Source organism: Tupaia chinensis, unplaced genomic scaffold (genome assembly GCF_000334495.1).
Source record: "Tupaia chinensis unplaced genomic scaffold, TupChi_1.0 Scaffold000115_1, whole genome shotgun sequence".
NCBI lineage: Eukaryota > Metazoa > Chordata > Mammalia > Scandentia > Tupaiidae > Tupaia > Tupaia belangeri.
The window spans coordinates 2,336,243-2,353,942 of NW_006159579.1; the positions used below are offsets into that span (position 1 = coordinate 2,336,243).

At 56.0% G+C, this 17,700-nt stretch overlaps 1 protein-coding gene and 1 non-coding gene across 2 annotated transcripts in view; both read left to right on the top strand.

The window, feature by feature from the left end:
- The window catches only part of MYH7B (myosin heavy chain 7B), a gene marked incomplete in the record, with an annotated part of 32,149 nt that overhangs the window by 13,015 nt on the left and 1,434 nt on the right, over window positions 1-17,700 (top strand). The window contains 30 exon segments of the mRNA XM_027770191.1: window positions 342-445; window positions 591-729; window positions 967-1,085; window positions 1,197-1,346; window positions 1,493-1,663; window positions 5,521-5,700; window positions 5,795-5,927; window positions 6,015-6,091; window positions 6,512-6,599; window positions 6,828-6,945; window positions 7,838-7,961; window positions 8,068-8,204; window positions 9,170-9,425; window positions 10,599-10,841; window positions 11,527-11,703; window positions 11,779-11,924; window positions 12,197-12,287; window positions 12,367-12,756; window positions 13,995-14,121; window positions 14,210-14,328; window positions 14,415-14,611; window positions 14,749-15,098; window positions 15,244-15,368; window positions 15,475-15,590; window positions 16,028-16,424; window positions 16,504-16,629; window positions 16,728-16,898; window positions 16,986-17,090; window positions 17,171-17,266; window positions 17,643-17,698. Of these exon segments, the coding sequence (XP_027625992.1) occupies window positions 342-445; window positions 591-729; window positions 967-1,085; window positions 1,197-1,346; window positions 1,493-1,663; window positions 5,521-5,700; window positions 5,795-5,927; window positions 6,015-6,091; window positions 6,512-6,599; window positions 6,828-6,945; window positions 7,838-7,961; window positions 8,068-8,204; window positions 9,170-9,425; window positions 10,599-10,841; window positions 11,527-11,703; window positions 11,779-11,924; window positions 12,197-12,287; window positions 12,367-12,756; window positions 13,995-14,121; window positions 14,210-14,328; window positions 14,415-14,611; window positions 14,749-15,098; window positions 15,244-15,368; window positions 15,475-15,590; window positions 16,028-16,424; window positions 16,504-16,629; window positions 16,728-16,898; window positions 16,986-17,090; window positions 17,171-17,266; window positions 17,643-17,698 (4,828 nt within the window).
- Window positions 6,196-6,253, top strand: MIR499A (microRNA mir-499a). The gene has a single exon (NR_129399.1). It is a non-coding gene; the product is annotated as a microRNA mir-499a (primary transcript).

Here is a 17,700-nt window from a genome sequence, read left to right on the forward strand (position 1 = left end):
TGCCCTGTCTCTCCCTCTGGCAAGTGTACTGCTTTCTAGCAAATGAAAAAAAAAAAAAATGCTGGGCATGGTGGCTTGAGCCTGTAGTCCCAGCTGGAAAGCTGAGGCAGGAGGTTTGTAACATGGCAAGACCTTATCTTAAAAAAAGAAAAGTAAGAAGGACAGAGGCAGAAGCTGTGAACCTGTGGGTGGGCATGAGCAACTCAGACTCCAGAGAAGTCCTGGGAGGTCCGAGGCTCCTGCTGGGCAGGGCACCCCAGGACTTACCACGATGGGACAGGGGGAGGGAGAATAGCGAGGTGGTCACGGCCCGATATGCTCTTCACTGCCTGTGCCCCCAGACATGCTGCTTCTGTCAATGAACCCCTACGACTACCACTTCTGCAGCCAGGGCGTCATCACCGTGGATAACATGGACGACGGGGAGGAGCTCATCGCCACTGATGTACGGGCTGCGGCAAGTGGGGAGCCCGAGGGTGCCCAGCGGCACCTGCACTGTGAGGACGTGTGGGGGTTGGGGGACACTGTGCCTGGCTGGACCCTAAAGGAGGCCAGACATCTCTGAGCTCGCCATCCTCACCCACCCGCAGCATGCCATGGACATCCTGGGCTTCAGTGTGGATGAGAAGTGTGCCTGCTATAAGATCGTGGGTGCCCTCCTGCACTTCGGCAACATGAAGTTCAAGCAGAAGCAGCGGGAGGAGCAGGCTGAGGCTGATGGCACTGAGAGTGAGGGGCCCTGACTTGGCCTTCACCTTGACCCTGATCCGTGTCCTGTCTGCAATTGTTGACCTAACTCTTGTGTTACCTGGCCCTGACTCCTCAACTCTTCCCTCCCTGGGGCTTACAGTTTACTGGCCCTGAACCCGACACCTCCCAGCCTCCTTCCTAATCCCAGGTTGAGACAATAGAGCCTCCAAGACACTTGTCTTCTTCTTTCCTCATCCCACCTGTGTGTCCTGCCAGGTGCTGACAAAGCTGCCTATCTGATGGGGGTCAACAGCGGTGACCTCCTCAAAGGCCTTCTGCATCCCCGGGTGCGTGTGGGGAACGAGTATGTGACCAAAGGCCAGAGTGTGGAGCAGGTGAACTGCCGGCAGGCCAGGGTTCACCTGGGGACGACTGGGGCCAGCTGGGAATGACCATGGCAGGTCCTTTCCTTGCTAGGTCCTAGTGTAGACTCCCTGCATTTCTAGGTGGTGTTTGCTGTGGGGGCTCTGGCCAAAGCCACGTATGACCGGCTCTTCCGGTGGCTAGTATCTCGGATCAACCAGACCCTGGACACAAAGCTGCCCAGACAGTTCTTCATCGGGGTCCTGGATATTGCTGGTTTTGAGATCTTTGAGGTGACAGCAGGCCGTCAGTCCCAGGCTCTGTTTTCTCCAAGGCAGAGGACGATGGGCAGAGGGGGCAGGGCAGGAGCAAACTCCTACACATCCCTATTCTCCTGTGGTCTCCCCTTCCCATCTGACCCGGGCATCCCCTCCTGTAGTTTAACAGCTTTGAGCAGCTGTGTATCAACTTCACCAACGAGAAGCTGCAGCAGTTCTTCAACCAGCACATGTTCGTGCTGGAGCAGGAGGAGTACAAGCGGGAGGGCATCGACTGGGTCTTCATTGACTTCGGCCTTGACCTACAGCCCTGTATTGACCTCATTGAGAAGGTGGGTCCTGGGGCGAGGTCACTGCCAGGAGGGGAGGGCATGTGGAGGAGTGGGCAGGAATGACCTTGTGCTTGTCTGTGAGCAAGCGTAGCAGGCTGAGGCTGATGGCACTGAGAGTGAGGGGCCCTGACTTGGCCTTCACCTTGACCCTGATCCGTGTCCTGTCTGCAATTGTTGACCTAACTCTTGTGTTACCTGGCCCTGACTCCTCAACTCTTCCCTCCCTGGGGCTTACAGTTTACTGGCCCTGAACCCGACACCTCCCAGCCTCCTTCCTAATCCCAGGTTGAGACAATAGAGCCTCCAAGACACTTGTCTTCTTCTTTCCTCATCCCACCTGTGTGTCCTGCCAGGTGCTGACAAAGCTGCCTATCTGATGGGGGTCAACAGCGGTGACCTCCTCAAAGGCCTTCTGCATCCCCGGGTGCGTGTGGGGAACGAGTATGTGACCAAAGGCCAGAGTGTGGAGCAGGTGAGCTGCCGGCAGGCCAGGGTTCACCTGGGGACGACTGGGGCCAGCTGGGAATGACCATGGCAGGTCCTTTCCTTGCTAGGTCCTAGTGTAGACTCCCTGCATTTCTAGGTGGTGTTTGCTGTGGGGGCTCTGGCCAAAGCCACGTATGACCGGCTCTTCCGGTGGCTAGTATCTCGGATCAACCAGACCCTGGACACAAAGCTGCCCAGACAGTTCTTCATCGGGGTCCTGGATATTGCTGGTTTTGAGATCTTTGAGGTGACAGCAGGCCGTCAGTCCCAGGCTCTGTTTTCTCCAAGGCAGAGGACGATGGGCAGAGGGGGCAGGGCAGGAGCAAACTCCTACACATCCCTATTCTCCTGTGGTCTCCCCTTCCCATCTGACCCGGGCATCCCCTCCTGTAGTTTAACAGCTTTGAGCAGCTGTGTATCAACTTCACCAACGAGAAGCTGCAGCAGTTCTTCAACCAGCACATGTTCGTGCTGGAGCAGGAGGAGTACAAGCGGGAGGGCATCGACTGGGTCTTCATTGACTTCGGCCTTGACCTACAGCCCTGTATTGACCTCATTGAGAAGGTGGGTCCTGGGGCGAGGTCACTGCCAGGAGGGGAGGGCATGTGGAGGAGTGGGCAGGAATGACCTTGTGCTTGTCTGTGAGCAAGCGTGTGGAAGTGTGTGTGTGTTAGTCATGACTGTGCATTGAAGTAAGCATGGGCGTGTATGTGTAGTTGTGACAGTATGTACACGTGTATGAACGGGAATGTGCGCAAGTGTGTGAATAAGTGTGTTGGAGTTCATTGTGAGTGTGTGTGTGTGAGAGAGTACTGTTGACAACAGCTGCTCCCGGGTGCACACGGTTTTGTAATTTATAAGGTCCTATTTGTAGCCACAATTTCACTGCATTCTCAGAACTGCCCTGAGAACAGGGCAAGGCAGGGTGTGTTTCCTTATTTGCTGATTTGATTGTAGAACGTGACAAATATTTCTCAATTATCCAAGAAATAGAAGAAAGGAAATTAAAGTGCCAACAGGGTGGTTTGGTGGTTAAGGGGGCTGGACTTGCACATAGCCAACCATGGTTTGAGTCTTGGACCTAACGGCTTACTTTCTCACTTAATCTCTCTCTCTCCCTCTCTCTCTCTTTCACTCTGTCCCTCTCTGGCCAAATTAAAATAAATAAATAAAATGATTCAAAAAAAGAGAAAGGAAATTTAATAAAATTTGAAAAATGGAAGTAAAGGGGAAGAAATGTTTCTTTCAATGTAATCACAGCCTGTATCTTGGCATTCTGGTTAATTTCCTCTAAATCCTTTTTCCTGGGAATCCTTTTATTTGTTTTAATTGCCAGAGGGCACATGTGCTCAGCAGAGAGAAAGAAAACACCCTCCTCTCCCCTCCCCTACGGGGCACAGTCATGCTACAGTCCCTTCTCCATTTCTCCATCTTGTCCAGATTTAGGGGCACTTACATACCCAGTGCATTTCTTAAATCGCTGGAGCCAGGATTTGAACCACAGCCTGCTCTATGGGATCCAGCTTCGTCAATCACTGTGCTACGGGGCCAGCTCTTTTTAAAATTTCTATTAACTTATAATTGTACATATTTTGGGGATACTGCATGAGTTTTCAGTACAAGAATACAATAATAATGATAAAATCAAGGTGATTCATATACCCATCACCTCTACCGTCTGTCGTTACTTGGTCAGTTATTACTTTCAGAACATTTAGAATCTTTGGATTTCCTCTGAGATTTACAGTAAGTTGTTAACTTTATTCTCCTTACAGTATTTTATAATACCAGTTCCTCTTATCTAGCTATAATTTTATCCTTCTCAACAGTCAACATTCTTTGTCTCCCTCTTCTCTCCATCTTTCCCAGTCTCTAGTGGTCATTCTTCATCTCTACTTTCATGAGCTTTTTTTGTTTTTCTCCCCAGTTTCCACATAATATGCCTGGCTTATTTGACTTAATATAATATCTTCCAAACTCATTCATTCTACCTCAGATTACAGGAGTTTGTCCTTTTTAATGACTGAATGGTAATTCTACTGTATATGTAAATATATGACATTTTCTCTATCTAGTCCTCTACTGATGGACACTTAAGTTAATTCCATATCTCAGCTACTGTGAATAATGCTGCAGTACATAGGGGGGGTGAAGGTCTCTCTTTTTTTATTTTTTTTGAGAGTTTTTTATTTATTTATTTATTTTTTGCCTTAAGGCACGTGTGCTTGCTGAGGGGAGAGAGAGAGAGAGAAAGAGAAAGTGAGAACTCACCCCCTAGGGGATGGCCACACCTCAATCCCTTCTTCTCCCTTCTCCTCCTGGGATCTTGGGCACACATGCACACGTGCCCAGCGTGAGTTTCAAACCACGAGGTCTGAGACTTAAACTGCAGTCAGTCATGTGAGCAACGTAACCGCTATGCCATCTGCTGGTCCCGGGGTGCAGATATCTTTACCCTGTACTGATTTCCTTTCCTTTGGATAAATACCTAATAGTGAGGTTGCTAGATCATATGGCAGTTCTTCTTATTCTTATTTTTAAAACATGTTCCAGGACTCGAACCGCGGTCATTAGCCATGTGGGATCCAGCACCTTAACCTTCACGCCACCTGCGGGTGCTGGCAGTTCTTATTTTTTGAGGAACCTCCGTACTATATTCCTTAACAACTGTACTAATTTACATTCCCACCAACATGGTAAGAGAGTTGCCTGTTCTCCACATCTATTTTACTTTATAGACCCAGATTAATTTCACATGATATTTTTTCTCTGAAAGTAATTTTGACTGTTGTCAAAGGACAGGAATAATTCCTGTAGCAGAGGATTTTCACACGAAGCATTTCTCTAATCCCATTCTATCAGGTGTTTAGGTAGTTTTTTTTTTTTTGCTGTTATTAGAAGCATTGAAGCATATTACTTTTCCCATTTTGTAGATTAGGAGATTAATGAGGTTGAGGGGCCCCACAGCTATTAATAGTATGTACAGAAACCCAAATGTGAACATCAAGGTGTTTTTGTTGCTGTTGTTAACTTGTCATGTATTTGTGTATAGGATGTATGAGACCATAGATGCGGGGGTAGTGGTGAGGGTGGGTAAAGAAATGTGTTTGAGTTCACAGATCTCTAATGAGCAAAGAGGACAACTCAGGTTTGCAAATTGTGCAGAAGGTTGTGGAAGCTAAGCTCCAGACCTTTCTCTCTTAGGAGATGGGGTTCCTGGGAGAGGCTGTGGCCTCTGACCTTTGGGGAAGAGAGCTGGGTTTGGGGATCTGGGAAGGCTCTCAGGAGGTGGTGGTGCAGGGAATACGGGTTTATCCCAGCCTGGGTGGGTTGGCTGGTGGAGGCCTTCCAAACTTGTTACCTGTCTCTAGCCACTGGGCATCCTGTCTATCCTGGAGGAGGAGTGCATGTTCCCCAAGGCCTCAGATGCGAGCTTCCGAGCCAAGCTTTATGACAACCATGCAGGGAAGTCGCCCAATTTTCAGCAGCCTCGGCCTGACAAGAAGCGCAAGTACCAGGCCCATTTCGAGGTGGTCCACTATGCAGGCGTGGTAGGTGTCTGCTGGAGCCCCAGCCCCTGACTACTCTCTTCCTTCCTCCCTCTGGTGTCCCCACCTGTCTCAGCATCTGTCCTGTCCCTGCCAGGTACCTTACAGCATTGTGGGCTGGCTGGAGAAAAACAAGGATCCCTTGAATGAGACAGTGGTTCCCATCTTCCAAAAGTCACAGAACAAGCTCTTGGCTACTCTCTATGAGAACTACGCAGGCTCCTGCTCCTGTGAGTACTGAGAGATGAAGTCACCATTGCCAAAGGGGTTCACAGGGTGGCATTCTCTGGAGTGACTGGGCCCTATGTCTCTACTAGCCGAGCCCCCCAAGTCTGGGGTAAAAGAGAAGCGTAAGAAGGCTGCATCGTTCCAGACGGTGTCTCAGCTGCACAAGGTGAGGCCCAGTGTGGGCCGGAGTGAGCCCCTCCCTTTGCCAGTCTCTAGCCCAATCCGTCTGTCACTCCCTGCCCTGTCCCCTGTGCCCGGGGCGGGCGGCTGTTAAGACTTGCAGTGATGTTTAACTCCTCTCCACGTGAACATCACAGCAAGTCTGTGCTGCCTCCCGTCCCCATGCTACCTGGGCAGGGCCTCTGATGCCCCAGAGCCTCTGGGAGGGTCGGGGCTTTGGTGGGGGCATGAAGACTTGCGGCAATGATGGTAAAGCAAAGGGTCCCCCCAGAACAAAAGTGAAAGCACAAAAGTGCGAAGGCACGTGTAGCCACCACCCCCAGTCCTCAGCAGTTCTGCCCCACTGCGGCATCCAATTCTGGCTCCCCACCCCTTCTCTGCCTTCTCCCCACTCTTCCCTACTCAGGAGAACCTCAACAAGTTGATGACCAACCTGCGGGCCACGCAGCCCCATTTTGTCCGTTGCATTGTCCCCAATGAGAACAAGACCCCAGGTAGTCACCCCAGAGCTGGCTGGTGGGGGGTGGGAGGGTAGGGGTGGTTTGTGGAGCATTGGAAGGAGGGGGATAGGGCAGGGATTAGGAAGCTGGTCTTCTCCCTCTTGTCTCTCAGGGTCTACACAGCCTGAGTTATCCCTGGGCCTGGACTGTTTCTTCCTCTGGGACTCAAAGATGTATCTCCAGTGACCTCTAATGCTTTCCTTTAACCCCGACCATGTCTAGGGGTCATGGATGCCTTCTTGGTGCTACATCAGCTACGCTGCAATGGGGTCCTGGAGGGGATCCGGATCTGCCGCCAAGGATTCCCCAACAGACTGCTCTATGCTGACTTCAGGCAGAGGTAGGTGGCCCGGTTCCTGCCCAGTCCTGACTCCCTCCAGCTCCAGTGGAGGCAGCAGCCTTGGGGTGGGAAGGGCACACACATTAAAGCCTCACAGACAGAGGTTTCCATAGCCAGGTGGGAGCAGGGGATGTGAGGGGGCTGGACAGGCATCATGTTGACAGATGGTGTCGGCTCAGACCTGGGAAGGAGTCTGGAGGGAAAAGTGAACAGGCTGGGGTAGATACTGAAGGTGGTGCCAACAAGCCTTGCCAATGAGTTGCACACTAAATAAGAAAGAGAAAAGGTGGGGTGACTCCCTAGTTTTGACTGAGCAGCTGGGGAGCTGGTGGTAGACACTGAGATACAAAGACAGTGCTTTTAAAATTTTTTGGTGAGTGAGAAGATGGTGGATTGAGCTCAGCCTTGAGCATGTCAAGTCTGAAAAGTCTGAAGGAAACATCCCAGAAGAGAATTTAAGGAGGGAATTGGATTTATTAGTCTGGAGCCTAGGGGAGCAGGCAAAGTGGATGTAGATTTGGGAGTTGAATAAGAATTTATGTGGAGGGACCAACAGATGGTATAATGGTGAGAGCACACACTCTCTAGCAATTTTTTTAAATTTACAAAAGTGCCTACTTTTTGTAAAAACTACATCCTCTGAAAAACTGAATGCATTTCAGTGCACCCCAAGGTTTGTGAGCATAATATCCCTGATCCCCAGTCGTGGTGCCTTCACTGGCACCATGTCCAGTCTGGGCTCTTCTGGAACCTCTGCTCCAGGCTCTGAGGCTCAGGAATGATCCCCGCACGCCTCACACACTAGCCTCCTCAGCCCTTGGCATCCCCATTCTTAGCCAGCCTGTGCCCCCACTGCTGCCCTCTCCTGGCCAGCCCTTCCCCGCTCTCGCAGGTACCGCATCCTGAACCCCAGTGCCATCCCAGATGACACCTTCGTGGACAGTAGGAAGGCCACAGAGAAGCTGCTGAGCTCCCTGGACCTCGACCACTCCCAGTACCAGTTTGGCCACACCAAGGTCAGGGTGCACTGGAGATAGGGCTGACCCTGAGTGTGGATGGTTAGACTGGACAGGGGGTCAGGGTTATGGCTGGAAGTTATACCTGGCTGCTCCCCACCCCCAGGTGTTCTTCAAGGCTGGGCTTCTAGGCATCCTGGAGGAGCTTCGCGACCAGCGTCTGGCCAAGGTGCTGACGCTGCTGCAGGCGCGGAGCCGGGGCCGCCTCATGCGCCTTGAGTACCAGCGCATGCTAGGAGGCAGGTGGGTGTGGGCAGGGGAAGAGGCGGGGGACGGGGTGGAGGTGTGGCTACTGTCCCTTGGCTCACAGAACCTCCAGGCCCTTTGAGTCCTGTCACACTGCCCAATAGTCACATCATCCCCCGTGGCTGGTTGGAGCAAGGTTGTTCTGTGACCCCTCCCATGGCCTGCATTTCCTCATCTTAGCCTCTGGGGTAAGAGGGCCAGCTTCACGGCACAGCAGTAACGTGCTGGCCAAGAGAAGCCGGATCCCATGTGATGTCCACGGTTTGAATCCCTGACCTGGGAAACCTGGGTCACACCAGGCAGCTTGAGAGCTGACCAGCTGGAGGACTGGAGAAAGGGGACCAAATGTGACCAGGCCCTGTGGAGGGTGCTCCTCTCTGTCCCTCTCTCTCACATGTGCATGTCCTCTCTCATGAATAAAGAAGAAAAAGAAAGAAAAACAGGGGTGAGGACGCCTGCCTCTCCACTCCAGGCCATCCCAGAGTGTAGCCCAGAGTGGGGGGTAGCATCCAGTGTTTCCAACACTCAAGTGCCAGGGCTTGGGTACGATGCTTCATTTACATCAATTTGGTTAAAGCTCACACAGTCCCATGAGGCAGGTGCTCTGTTCAGCAGAGAGTTCTTGAGTCAGACAGACCCAGCGACAGCTGGTGAGTGTGGCTGGGATGTGAGCCCAGAACCTGATGGCTTAATTGCCCCTGTGGCTTCCCACTTGCAAAGGCCACCAGGACAGTCAGGGCTCAAGAACCCCTATCCTGAGTGGACCTGTTGGGCACTGGGCCTCTCCCTGAACCCCTACTATAAAGCCTTAGGACCTACTCCAAAGGGAAGACTAAGTGAGCTTACACATGTCACGTGCTTAGCAGGAGGCCAGTGCCAGGGTGGTAGCTCAGAGAATGTCAGGGCCTCACCTTTAGGGGGCAGCACGGAGCCCTCCTCACAGCCTGGCTGCCCCTCCCTAGGGACGCCCTGTTCACCATTCAGTGGAACATCCGTGCCTTCAATGCTGTCAAGAACTGGTCGTGGATGAAGCTCTTTTTCAAGATGAAGCCGCTGCTGCGTTCAGCACAGGCTGAGGAAGAGCTGGCGGCCCTGCGGGCAGAGCTGCGGGGGCTGCGAGGGGCACTGGCCACTGCCGAGGCCAAGCGACAAGAGCTGGAGGAGACGCATGTCAGTGTCACCCAGGAGAAGAACGACCTGGCTCTGCAGCTGCAGGCAGTGAGTGGGGATGGGAGGGCTTCCCCATGTGAGGGGTTCCTCTTGGTGACTTGGTACTCCCTGGTACCCCAGAGTGCCTTAGGTGGCTCTGAGGAAACACCACATCCAGACCCGTGGCCAGGTGGCCCTGGATGCTTAGGGCTCACCCGAGTCTTCCTATTCCAGGGCCCATGTTCCCAGCCTCCCCACTGCAGCCCTTTGTCTGCCCACATGTTCTAAAGCTCCCCCAGCCCCATGGGCTTCCTGCTAAAGCCACAGAGGGATCCCCGTCTCCTCAGTTCTCCCCCACTAGCCACCCCTGAAACAGAACTGTGCTCCCTTCTTTGGATATGGGAATGGTGATAACTAGGGTCCAGGGGTCCAGAATCTCTCCCAAATCCACAGAGCACATTTTCCTAACTTCGACCTGTACCCAAGGACTCCCTGCATACAAGCATCATGCAGCGCTGGGGGCACACTTGGGATGACAGAGATGGGCCCGTGCTCACAAACAACACCCACCAGTGGAGCAGACAGCTCTACAGTCCAGCAGTGAGGACAGAGGGGGTGAGGACCCAGCCCAGCCAGAGACGATCTCTGGGAGCCCATCCACGACTGCGCAGGGCTCGGCCCACACTGATGCCCACTCCTACCCTCTGAGAGTGGGCGTGGGCTTCTCTCCTACATCCTTGTTTGGGCCTCACTCTGGGCTTGCCTCCACCTGTTTAATGCTCCTCCACTTGCCATTTTTTGGTGCTAAATGGTGTGTACACTCACCAAAGACAGACAGAGCAAGAAAGCACTCCCCATGAGGCATGGTCACACAGCAGCCTCTTCTCCATCTCTCCCTCCTTTCAGGATTTTTGGGTGCACACACATGCCTGGCATGTTTTTCAAGCCACTGGACCTGGGATTTGAACCATGCAGTCAGCCATGTGAGATCCAGCTGTGCTAACCACTAGTCCACAGAGCTGTCCAATGCGCCCCTCTTGATGATGCCACTCCTGCCCTGTGTTGCCCTCTTGTCAAGTCCTCCTTCCACACCTGCGCCCCTTCAGGGACCGTAGCAGATCAAGGCACCCCTTAGCTCTGAGAGCCTAGTCGAGCACAGGCATCAAGCCTCTCCCAGGACAAGAGGGGTTCTCCAGGGCCTGACCTTGCCCCAACTCAGCCCCACTCCCTGTGTCCTTCCAGGAGCAGGACAACCTGGCAGATGCTGAGGAACGCTGCCACTTGCTGATCAAGTCCAAGGTGCAGCTGGAGGCAAAGGTGAAGGAGCTGAGCGAGCGGCTAGAGGATGAGGAGGAGGTGAATGCCGACCTGGCTGCTCGCCGGCGCAAGCTGGAGGACGAATGCACGGAACTCAAGAAGGACATCGACGACCTGGAGCTGACTCTGGCCAAGGCTGAGAAAGAGAAGCAGGCCACTGAGAACAAGGTGCGGCTGGGCCTGGCAGCTGCAGTCCCCCTCTTGGCTCTGTTGGGGGTCTGCTATGTAGCATTAGGCTGGTCATTGTCTCTCATAGGCCTCAGCTTCCTCATCTGCTGGGTAGGAGTAGCACTTACCTCATTGGGGGAGCTAGGAAGCAGCGTGCAGCCTTTGCTGAGCACACCTGGCAGCAGGTCTCGCATGCAGCAGCTGCTCGGCAAGCACATCGATGATCACCACATTGGATGGCAAGCCCTGTGAGGGCAGGAACCCCATTTCCCCAAGTGTCTCCATGTGGTCCTGTCCTGGAACCTTCACTCATGTTGAACCTATGGTTTGCAGCATTGGGAGCGTTGACCACGCGAGAGGGGAAGGAAGCTGGAGGTGGTAACCGTGTATACAGGTTCCCAGGTGCTCTCCGAGGAAGCCAAGACTAGGATCAGCAGTCTCGAGGGCGTGTGGATTCCACCAAGGGCTGACCCATCGGTCTTTCTCTGGGTCAGCACTGGGCTCAGAGAACAGCTGGTGTCACTAGCCCCTCGCAGACTTGAGGGGGAGGCCACAAAATGGAGGCCCGGAGGCAGTCATTTGCCTGAGTCCCACAGTTGGAAGGGTTGGTTGTTCTGACCTAGCGTGGTGGCTGCTCAGACCAGAGTGCAGGGTGGGACATCTGGTGATCTTGGCCCTGGCACAGGTGAAGAACCTGACAGAGGAGATGGCTGCCCTGGATGAGTCGGTGGCTCGGCTGACCAAGGAGAAGAAGGCGCTGCAAGAGGCCCACCAGCAGGCCCTGGGCGACCTGCAGGCCGAGGAGGACCGTGTGAGCGCTCTGGCTAAGGCCAAGCTCCGGCTGGAGCAGCAGGTGGAAGATGTGAGTTGGGACCTTCCAGGGCCTGGGCAGGGCTGGGGTGCTGGCCACTGGGGCTGAGCCTGTCCTGCCCCGCAGCTGGAGTGCTCCCTGGAGCAGGAAAAGAAGCTGCGCATGGACACCGAGCGGGCCAAGCGCAAGCTGGAGGGCGACCTGAAGCTGACACAGGAGACGGTGACAGAAGCTGCCCAGGACAAGCAGCACCTGGAAGAGAAGCTCAAGAAGTGGGTTTAGGGGGATGGTGGCATGGCCTCCTGCTGGCAGGGTCCCCGCAGGTTGGGGGCCTCATTCCCTCTGGGCTCTAGTCAGTCCTGTTAGTCTAGTCAGAGGTTGGTGAGGGCTGAGAACCAGACCACTAGGGTACAGGCTAGTGTCCTGCCTCCTTGGACCAGGGCTGAGGGAAGCAGGGGCATAGGGCTGAGGTCATGCAGGGACTTGGTGGGGGGTGGTGTTACCTGGGCCCCAGGTTGGCTCAGGCCCACCCTGTGGCTCTCAGGAAGGACTCAGAGCTGAGTCAGCTGAACCTGCGGGTGGAAGATGAGCAGCTCCTGGGGGCCCAGCTGCAGAAGAAGATCAAGGAGCTGCAGGTGTGCGGGGATCCGGTGGGTGAGAGGCCTGGTCAGAGGCCCACAGAGGTGACCATTGGCTGCCTGCTACCCTTCCCAGGCTCGGGCTGAGGAGCTTGAAGAGGAGCTAGAGGCTGAACGGGCGGCGCGGGCCCGTGTGGAGAAGCAGCGGGCAGAGGCAGCCCGAGAGCTGGAGGAGCTGAGCGAGCGGCTGGAGGAGGCAGGCGGTGCATCGGCTGGGCAGCGTGAGGGCTGCCGCAAGCGGGAGGCCGAGCTGGGGAGACTGCGGCGCGAGCTGGAGGAGGCGGTGCTGCGGCACGAGGCCACAGTGGCTGCCCTACGGCGCAAGCAGGCCGACGGGGCGGCAGAGCTGAGCGAGCAGGTGGACAGCCTGCAGCGGGTGCGGCAGAAGCTGGAGAAGGAGAAGAGCGAGCTGCGCATGGAGGTGGATGATCTGGGCGCCAGCGTGGAGACTCTGGCCCGCGGCAAGGTAGTCGCCAACTCCTTCCTGATAACCTCTGGCCCCCAATGCCAGCATCCGATTCCAGCAAACAGTCCCAAGCCCTCCCTTTGCCTTCTACCCATCTTGACTGCACCATGCTGACCCCAGCAGTCTGACCCCACACTTTGACCCCTGGCCACCCACGGCCATAAGTGACCCAACCCAGCTTTGACTCTGTACCTGATCCTGACCCAGCTCATTACCTGGGCATCCAGCCCTAGCCCCTACCAGTCCTGACCTCAAATTCTGACTCCTACACCCAATTTATTGACACCAAGCCATTTTTTTCTCTTTTTTGGGGGAGAGGTTTTTGCTATAGGGCGCATGTGCTCGCCAGAAAGACAGAGACAGACAGACAGAAAGCGAGAAATCACCCCCAGGGGGGATGGCCACACTGCAATCGCTTCTCCTCCATTCTCCGCTCGGGATCTTGGGCATGCACGCACACGCGCACGGCGTGAGTTTAAGCCACCGGGTCCGGGACACGAACCATGGTCGACTACATGGGAGTCCAGCGACATAGCCATTACACTAACTGCTGATCCCACCAAGTCATTCTTGACCCAGCATCCAATTCCATCCTCAGACTCTTTTTTTTGGAGAGGATTTTGCTATAGGGCGCGTGTGCTCGCCAGACAGACAGAGAGCGATAGAAAGCGCGAAATCACCCCCCACAGCGGATGGCCACACCACAATCCCTTCTCCTCCATTCTCCGCTCGGGATCTTGGGCATGCACGCACACATACCCAGCTGAGTTTAAGCCACCGGGTCCGGGACTTGAACCATGGTCGACTACGTGGGAGTCCAGTGACATAGCCATTACACTAACGGCTGGTCCCCATCCTCAGACTCTTGACCAACAGTAGTTGTGACCCCAGCCCTTGACTCCTGAACTCTGACCTAACATCTGGTCTGCTTCTGTCCTGAACCCCAGCACCCAACCTTGGTTCCTCATCCCCAGCTGACTCAGTCTAGCATCCTCACCCTCACTCTGACCCACTGACCTTGAGACTGGTCCAGCCCTCTCTTCTGATGCACCTTTTAAGCCAGGAGCCCAGCAGTGGAATCCCTGACCCTGAACTTGGGGCGCTGATCTCCTCCTTGATTCCTGGGCCCCTAGCTGGCTTTCTAGTTCCCCAGTCCCAGGTCCCAGTGTCTGATTGGCAGCCCAAGATCCTGCCCTCTGATACACAAACTTGTCCTGATGTCCAACTCTGGGTCCCAGGCCAGTGCAGAGAAGCTGTGCCGGGCCTATGAGGATCAGCTCAGTGAGGCCAAGATCAAAGTAGAGGAGCTGCAACGGCAACTGGCGGACGCAATCACCCAACGTGGGAGGCTACAGACTGAGAGTGGTGAGCCAGGGGGTCAGCTGGGCTACGCTGGGCAGGGCCTTGGTGCTGTCTCTTGCCTGCCTGAGTCATGCTTACTCTGCACCTGCAGGAGAGATGAGTCGCCTGCTGGAGGAGAAGGAGTCTCTGATTAGCCAGCTGAGCCGAGGGAAGGCCTCGGCCACCCAGAGCCTGGAGGAACTGCGGAGGCAGCTGGAGGAGGAGAGCAAGGTGGCTGGCACTGGCGACCACAGAGTAGGCAGGTGGTTCCAGGGCCGCTAGCCTGGACCAATGCTGAGGTCACTGTGTCCCTGCAGGCCAAGAATGCGCTGGCTCATGCCGTGCAGGCCCTGCGGCACGACTGTGACCTCCTGCGGGAGCAGCATGAGGAGGAAGCTGAGGCTCAGGCCGAGCTGCAGCGGCTGCTGTCCAAGGCCAACGCCGAGGTGGCCCAGTGGAGGAGCAAGTACGAGGCTGATGCCATCCAGAGGACTGAGGAGCTGGAGGAGGCCAAGTGAGTGCCCTGTCAGCCGGTTGTCACCATGCAGAGGTTTACACTGCTCTGAGCACAGTCAGGCAAGGAGAGATGCCGGGCCCTTCTGCCGGCCTCCTTCCCCACACAGCCCACACCCTGTCTGGTTCATGGCTTAGAAAGAAGCTGGCACTGCGGCTGCAGGAGGCAGAGGAGGGCGTAGAGGCCGCGAATGCCAAGTGCTCATCACTGGAGAAGGCCAAGCTGCGGCTGCAGACAGAGTCCGAGGATGTGACCCTGGAGCTGGAGCGGGCGACCTCGGCAGCTGCTGCGCTGGACAAGAAGTAGCGGCACCTGGAGCGGGCGCTGGAGGAGCGGCGGCGGCAGGAAGAGGAGATGCAGCGGGAGCTGGAGGCGGCACAGAGGGAGGCCCGTGGCCTGGGCACCGAACTCTTCCGACTGCGACACAGCCACGAGGAGGCGCTCGAGGCCCTGGAGACACTCAAGCGGGAGAACAAGAACCTGCAGGGTATGAAGGGCCACATGCCAGGGTCAGGGGGCAGGAGCACCTTGGAATTGCTCAGGGACCAGCCTGGAATTAGGGGTAAATCAAGTGACCTGAATTGGCACCAGCACCATGGGGATGGCCCCTCAGAGCCCTGTCTGCTCTGCAGAGGAGATCAGTGACCTCACCGACCAGGTCAGCCTCAGCGGGAAGAGCATCCAGGAACTGGAGAAAGCCAAGAAGGCACTGGAAGGGGAGAAGAGTGAGCTCCAGGCTGCGCTGGAAGAGGCCGAGGTCAGGGCTGGCTGCTGGGTGGGTGGGTGTGTGCTGACCTGCTGCTCCCCTGGAGTCCCCCTTCCTAATGACATGCTCACAGCCCTCACCCCATACATCTCCCCAGGGGGCCCTGGAGCTGGAGGAAACCAAGACTTTGCGAATCCAGCTGGAGCTCTCCCAGGTCAAGGCTGAAGTGGACCGGAAGCTGGCGGAGAAAGATGAGGAGTGCACTAACCTGAGGCACGCCCTCCTCCTCCCTCCCGAGGAAAGAAATGGGGGGAGGCGGCGTTGGTTGTGCCTACCATGTCTACCATGTCTGGGGCTGCACATGCATCTGGTCTGCCCCTCCCGTGTGATTTTCTCAAGTCAGGGTTGTCTTCAATTTTATTCCCAGAGGTAGTCGGAGAGAGGCTTAAGTACTTGCCTACTACCACAGAGGGGGCAGAGCCAGTGTCAGTCTGTCATTCTACCTCTGAGCCTCACTCTTGTCCACGGACCTGCTCTGATAGGCAGCAGGTGTCATAAAGGCTTTAAATCAGGGAGGGACCACTCATGCATTCCCAAAATGGGTCCCGTCTCCAACGGTCCTTGGGTACTTGTAGTGGTGGCAGGCATGATGCGTGCACCATCCTCTCCTCACAGACCCAGGCACCCTTTTACACCCTGCCCTCCCACAGGCGAAACCACCAGCGGGCAGTGGAGTCCCTGCAGGCCTCCCTGGATGCCGAGACTAGGGCCCGCAATGAGGCACTGCGGCTAAAGAAGAAGATGGAGGGCGACCTTAATGAGCTGGAACTGCAGCTGGGCCATGCCACCCGCCAGGCCACAGAGGCACAGGCAGCCACCCGGCTGGTGCAGGCCCAGCTCAAGGAGGAGCAGGCAGGGCGGGACGAGGAGCAGCGGCTGGCGGCCGAGCTCCGTGAGCAGGCCCAGGCCCTGGAGCGCCGGGCCACGCTGCTGGCTGCAGAGCTAGAAGAGCTGCGGGCTTCCCTGGAGCAGGGCGAGCGCAGCCGACGGCTGGCAGAACAGGAGTTGTTGGAGGCCACAGAACGCCTCAACCTCCTGCATTCGCAGGTGGGGCCAGGGTGGGGGTTCCATGGGAAAGGATGGGCAAGCGCCTGCTGGCCAGCTCTGAGACTCTGCTTCCCCACAGAACACAGGCCTCCTGAACCAGAAAAAGAAGCTGGAGGCAGATTTGGTCCAGCTGAGTGGGGAGGTGGAGGAAGCTGCACAGGAGAAGCGGGAGGCTGAGGAGAAGGCCAAGAAGGCCATCACTGATGTGAGGCTAGGCCAGAGCTGCAAGGTTGGCGGGGCACACAGAACCCCAAGGACTCCCCGGAGCTGGTACCTTCTGACTGTGGGCTGCCGCCTCCATAGGCAGCCATGATGGCTGAGGAGCTGAAGAAGGAGCAGGACACGAGTGCACACCTGGAGCGGATGAAGAAGACGCTGGAGCAGACAGTGCGGGAGCTTCAGGCGCGGCTGGAGGAGGCAGAACAGGCCGCCCTCCGAGGTGGGAAGAAGCAGGTGCAGAAGCTGGAGGCCAAGGTGTGTGCGCCCCTTCTGTGCTTTCCCCTCAGCTGGGAGGGCAGCCTATGCCAGGCTTGGCCCTGAGGCCCATCTGGCCGCCTGCAGGTGCGGGAGCTGGAGGCCGAGCTGGACGCAGAGCAGAAGAAGCATGCTGAGGCCCTCAAGGGGGTGCGCAAGCACGAGCGCCGGGTCAAGGAGCTGGCATACCAGGTGGGCGTGAGGGTCCTCTCAGGGGCAGCCCCAGAGCTGACCCAGTCCTGACAAGCCCTGAGTCCCCTCTGCCCACCCAGACTGAGGAGGACAGGAAGAACCTGGCTCGAATGCAGGACTTGGTGGACAAACTGCAGAGCAAGGTCAAGAGCTATAAGCGTCAGTTTGAGGAGGCGGTGAGTGCACTGGGGTCTGGGCCCCGGGGACCTACTGACCAGCTTGCCTGGGTGATCCATATTCAACCACAGCTGGTTGTGAGTTAGGAGCAATGGTAGCTCCATCTTCCCGGCTCCGTGATGCCACTGCCCCTGTGGGTGTGACCTACCTCTCAGAATGGCCGTTCTTTCCCATCACTCTGGCTGGAGAGGGGCCAGGTGGGTACACGGGCCTCCTGAAGGCATGACTCACCGTATTCCTGCCATGGATATTGGTGAGTTGGGAGAACGGGGGCAGGAAGAGAACAGAGGTCCAGAGTTCCCCTCTGGGATGGGGTGGGGCCCACAATAACTGCCCAGTTACCAGAGGGGAACCAAGGCTCTGCGTATGCCTCAGGAGCAGCAGGCTAGCACCAACCTGGCCAAGTATCGCAAGGCCCAGCATGAGCTGGAGG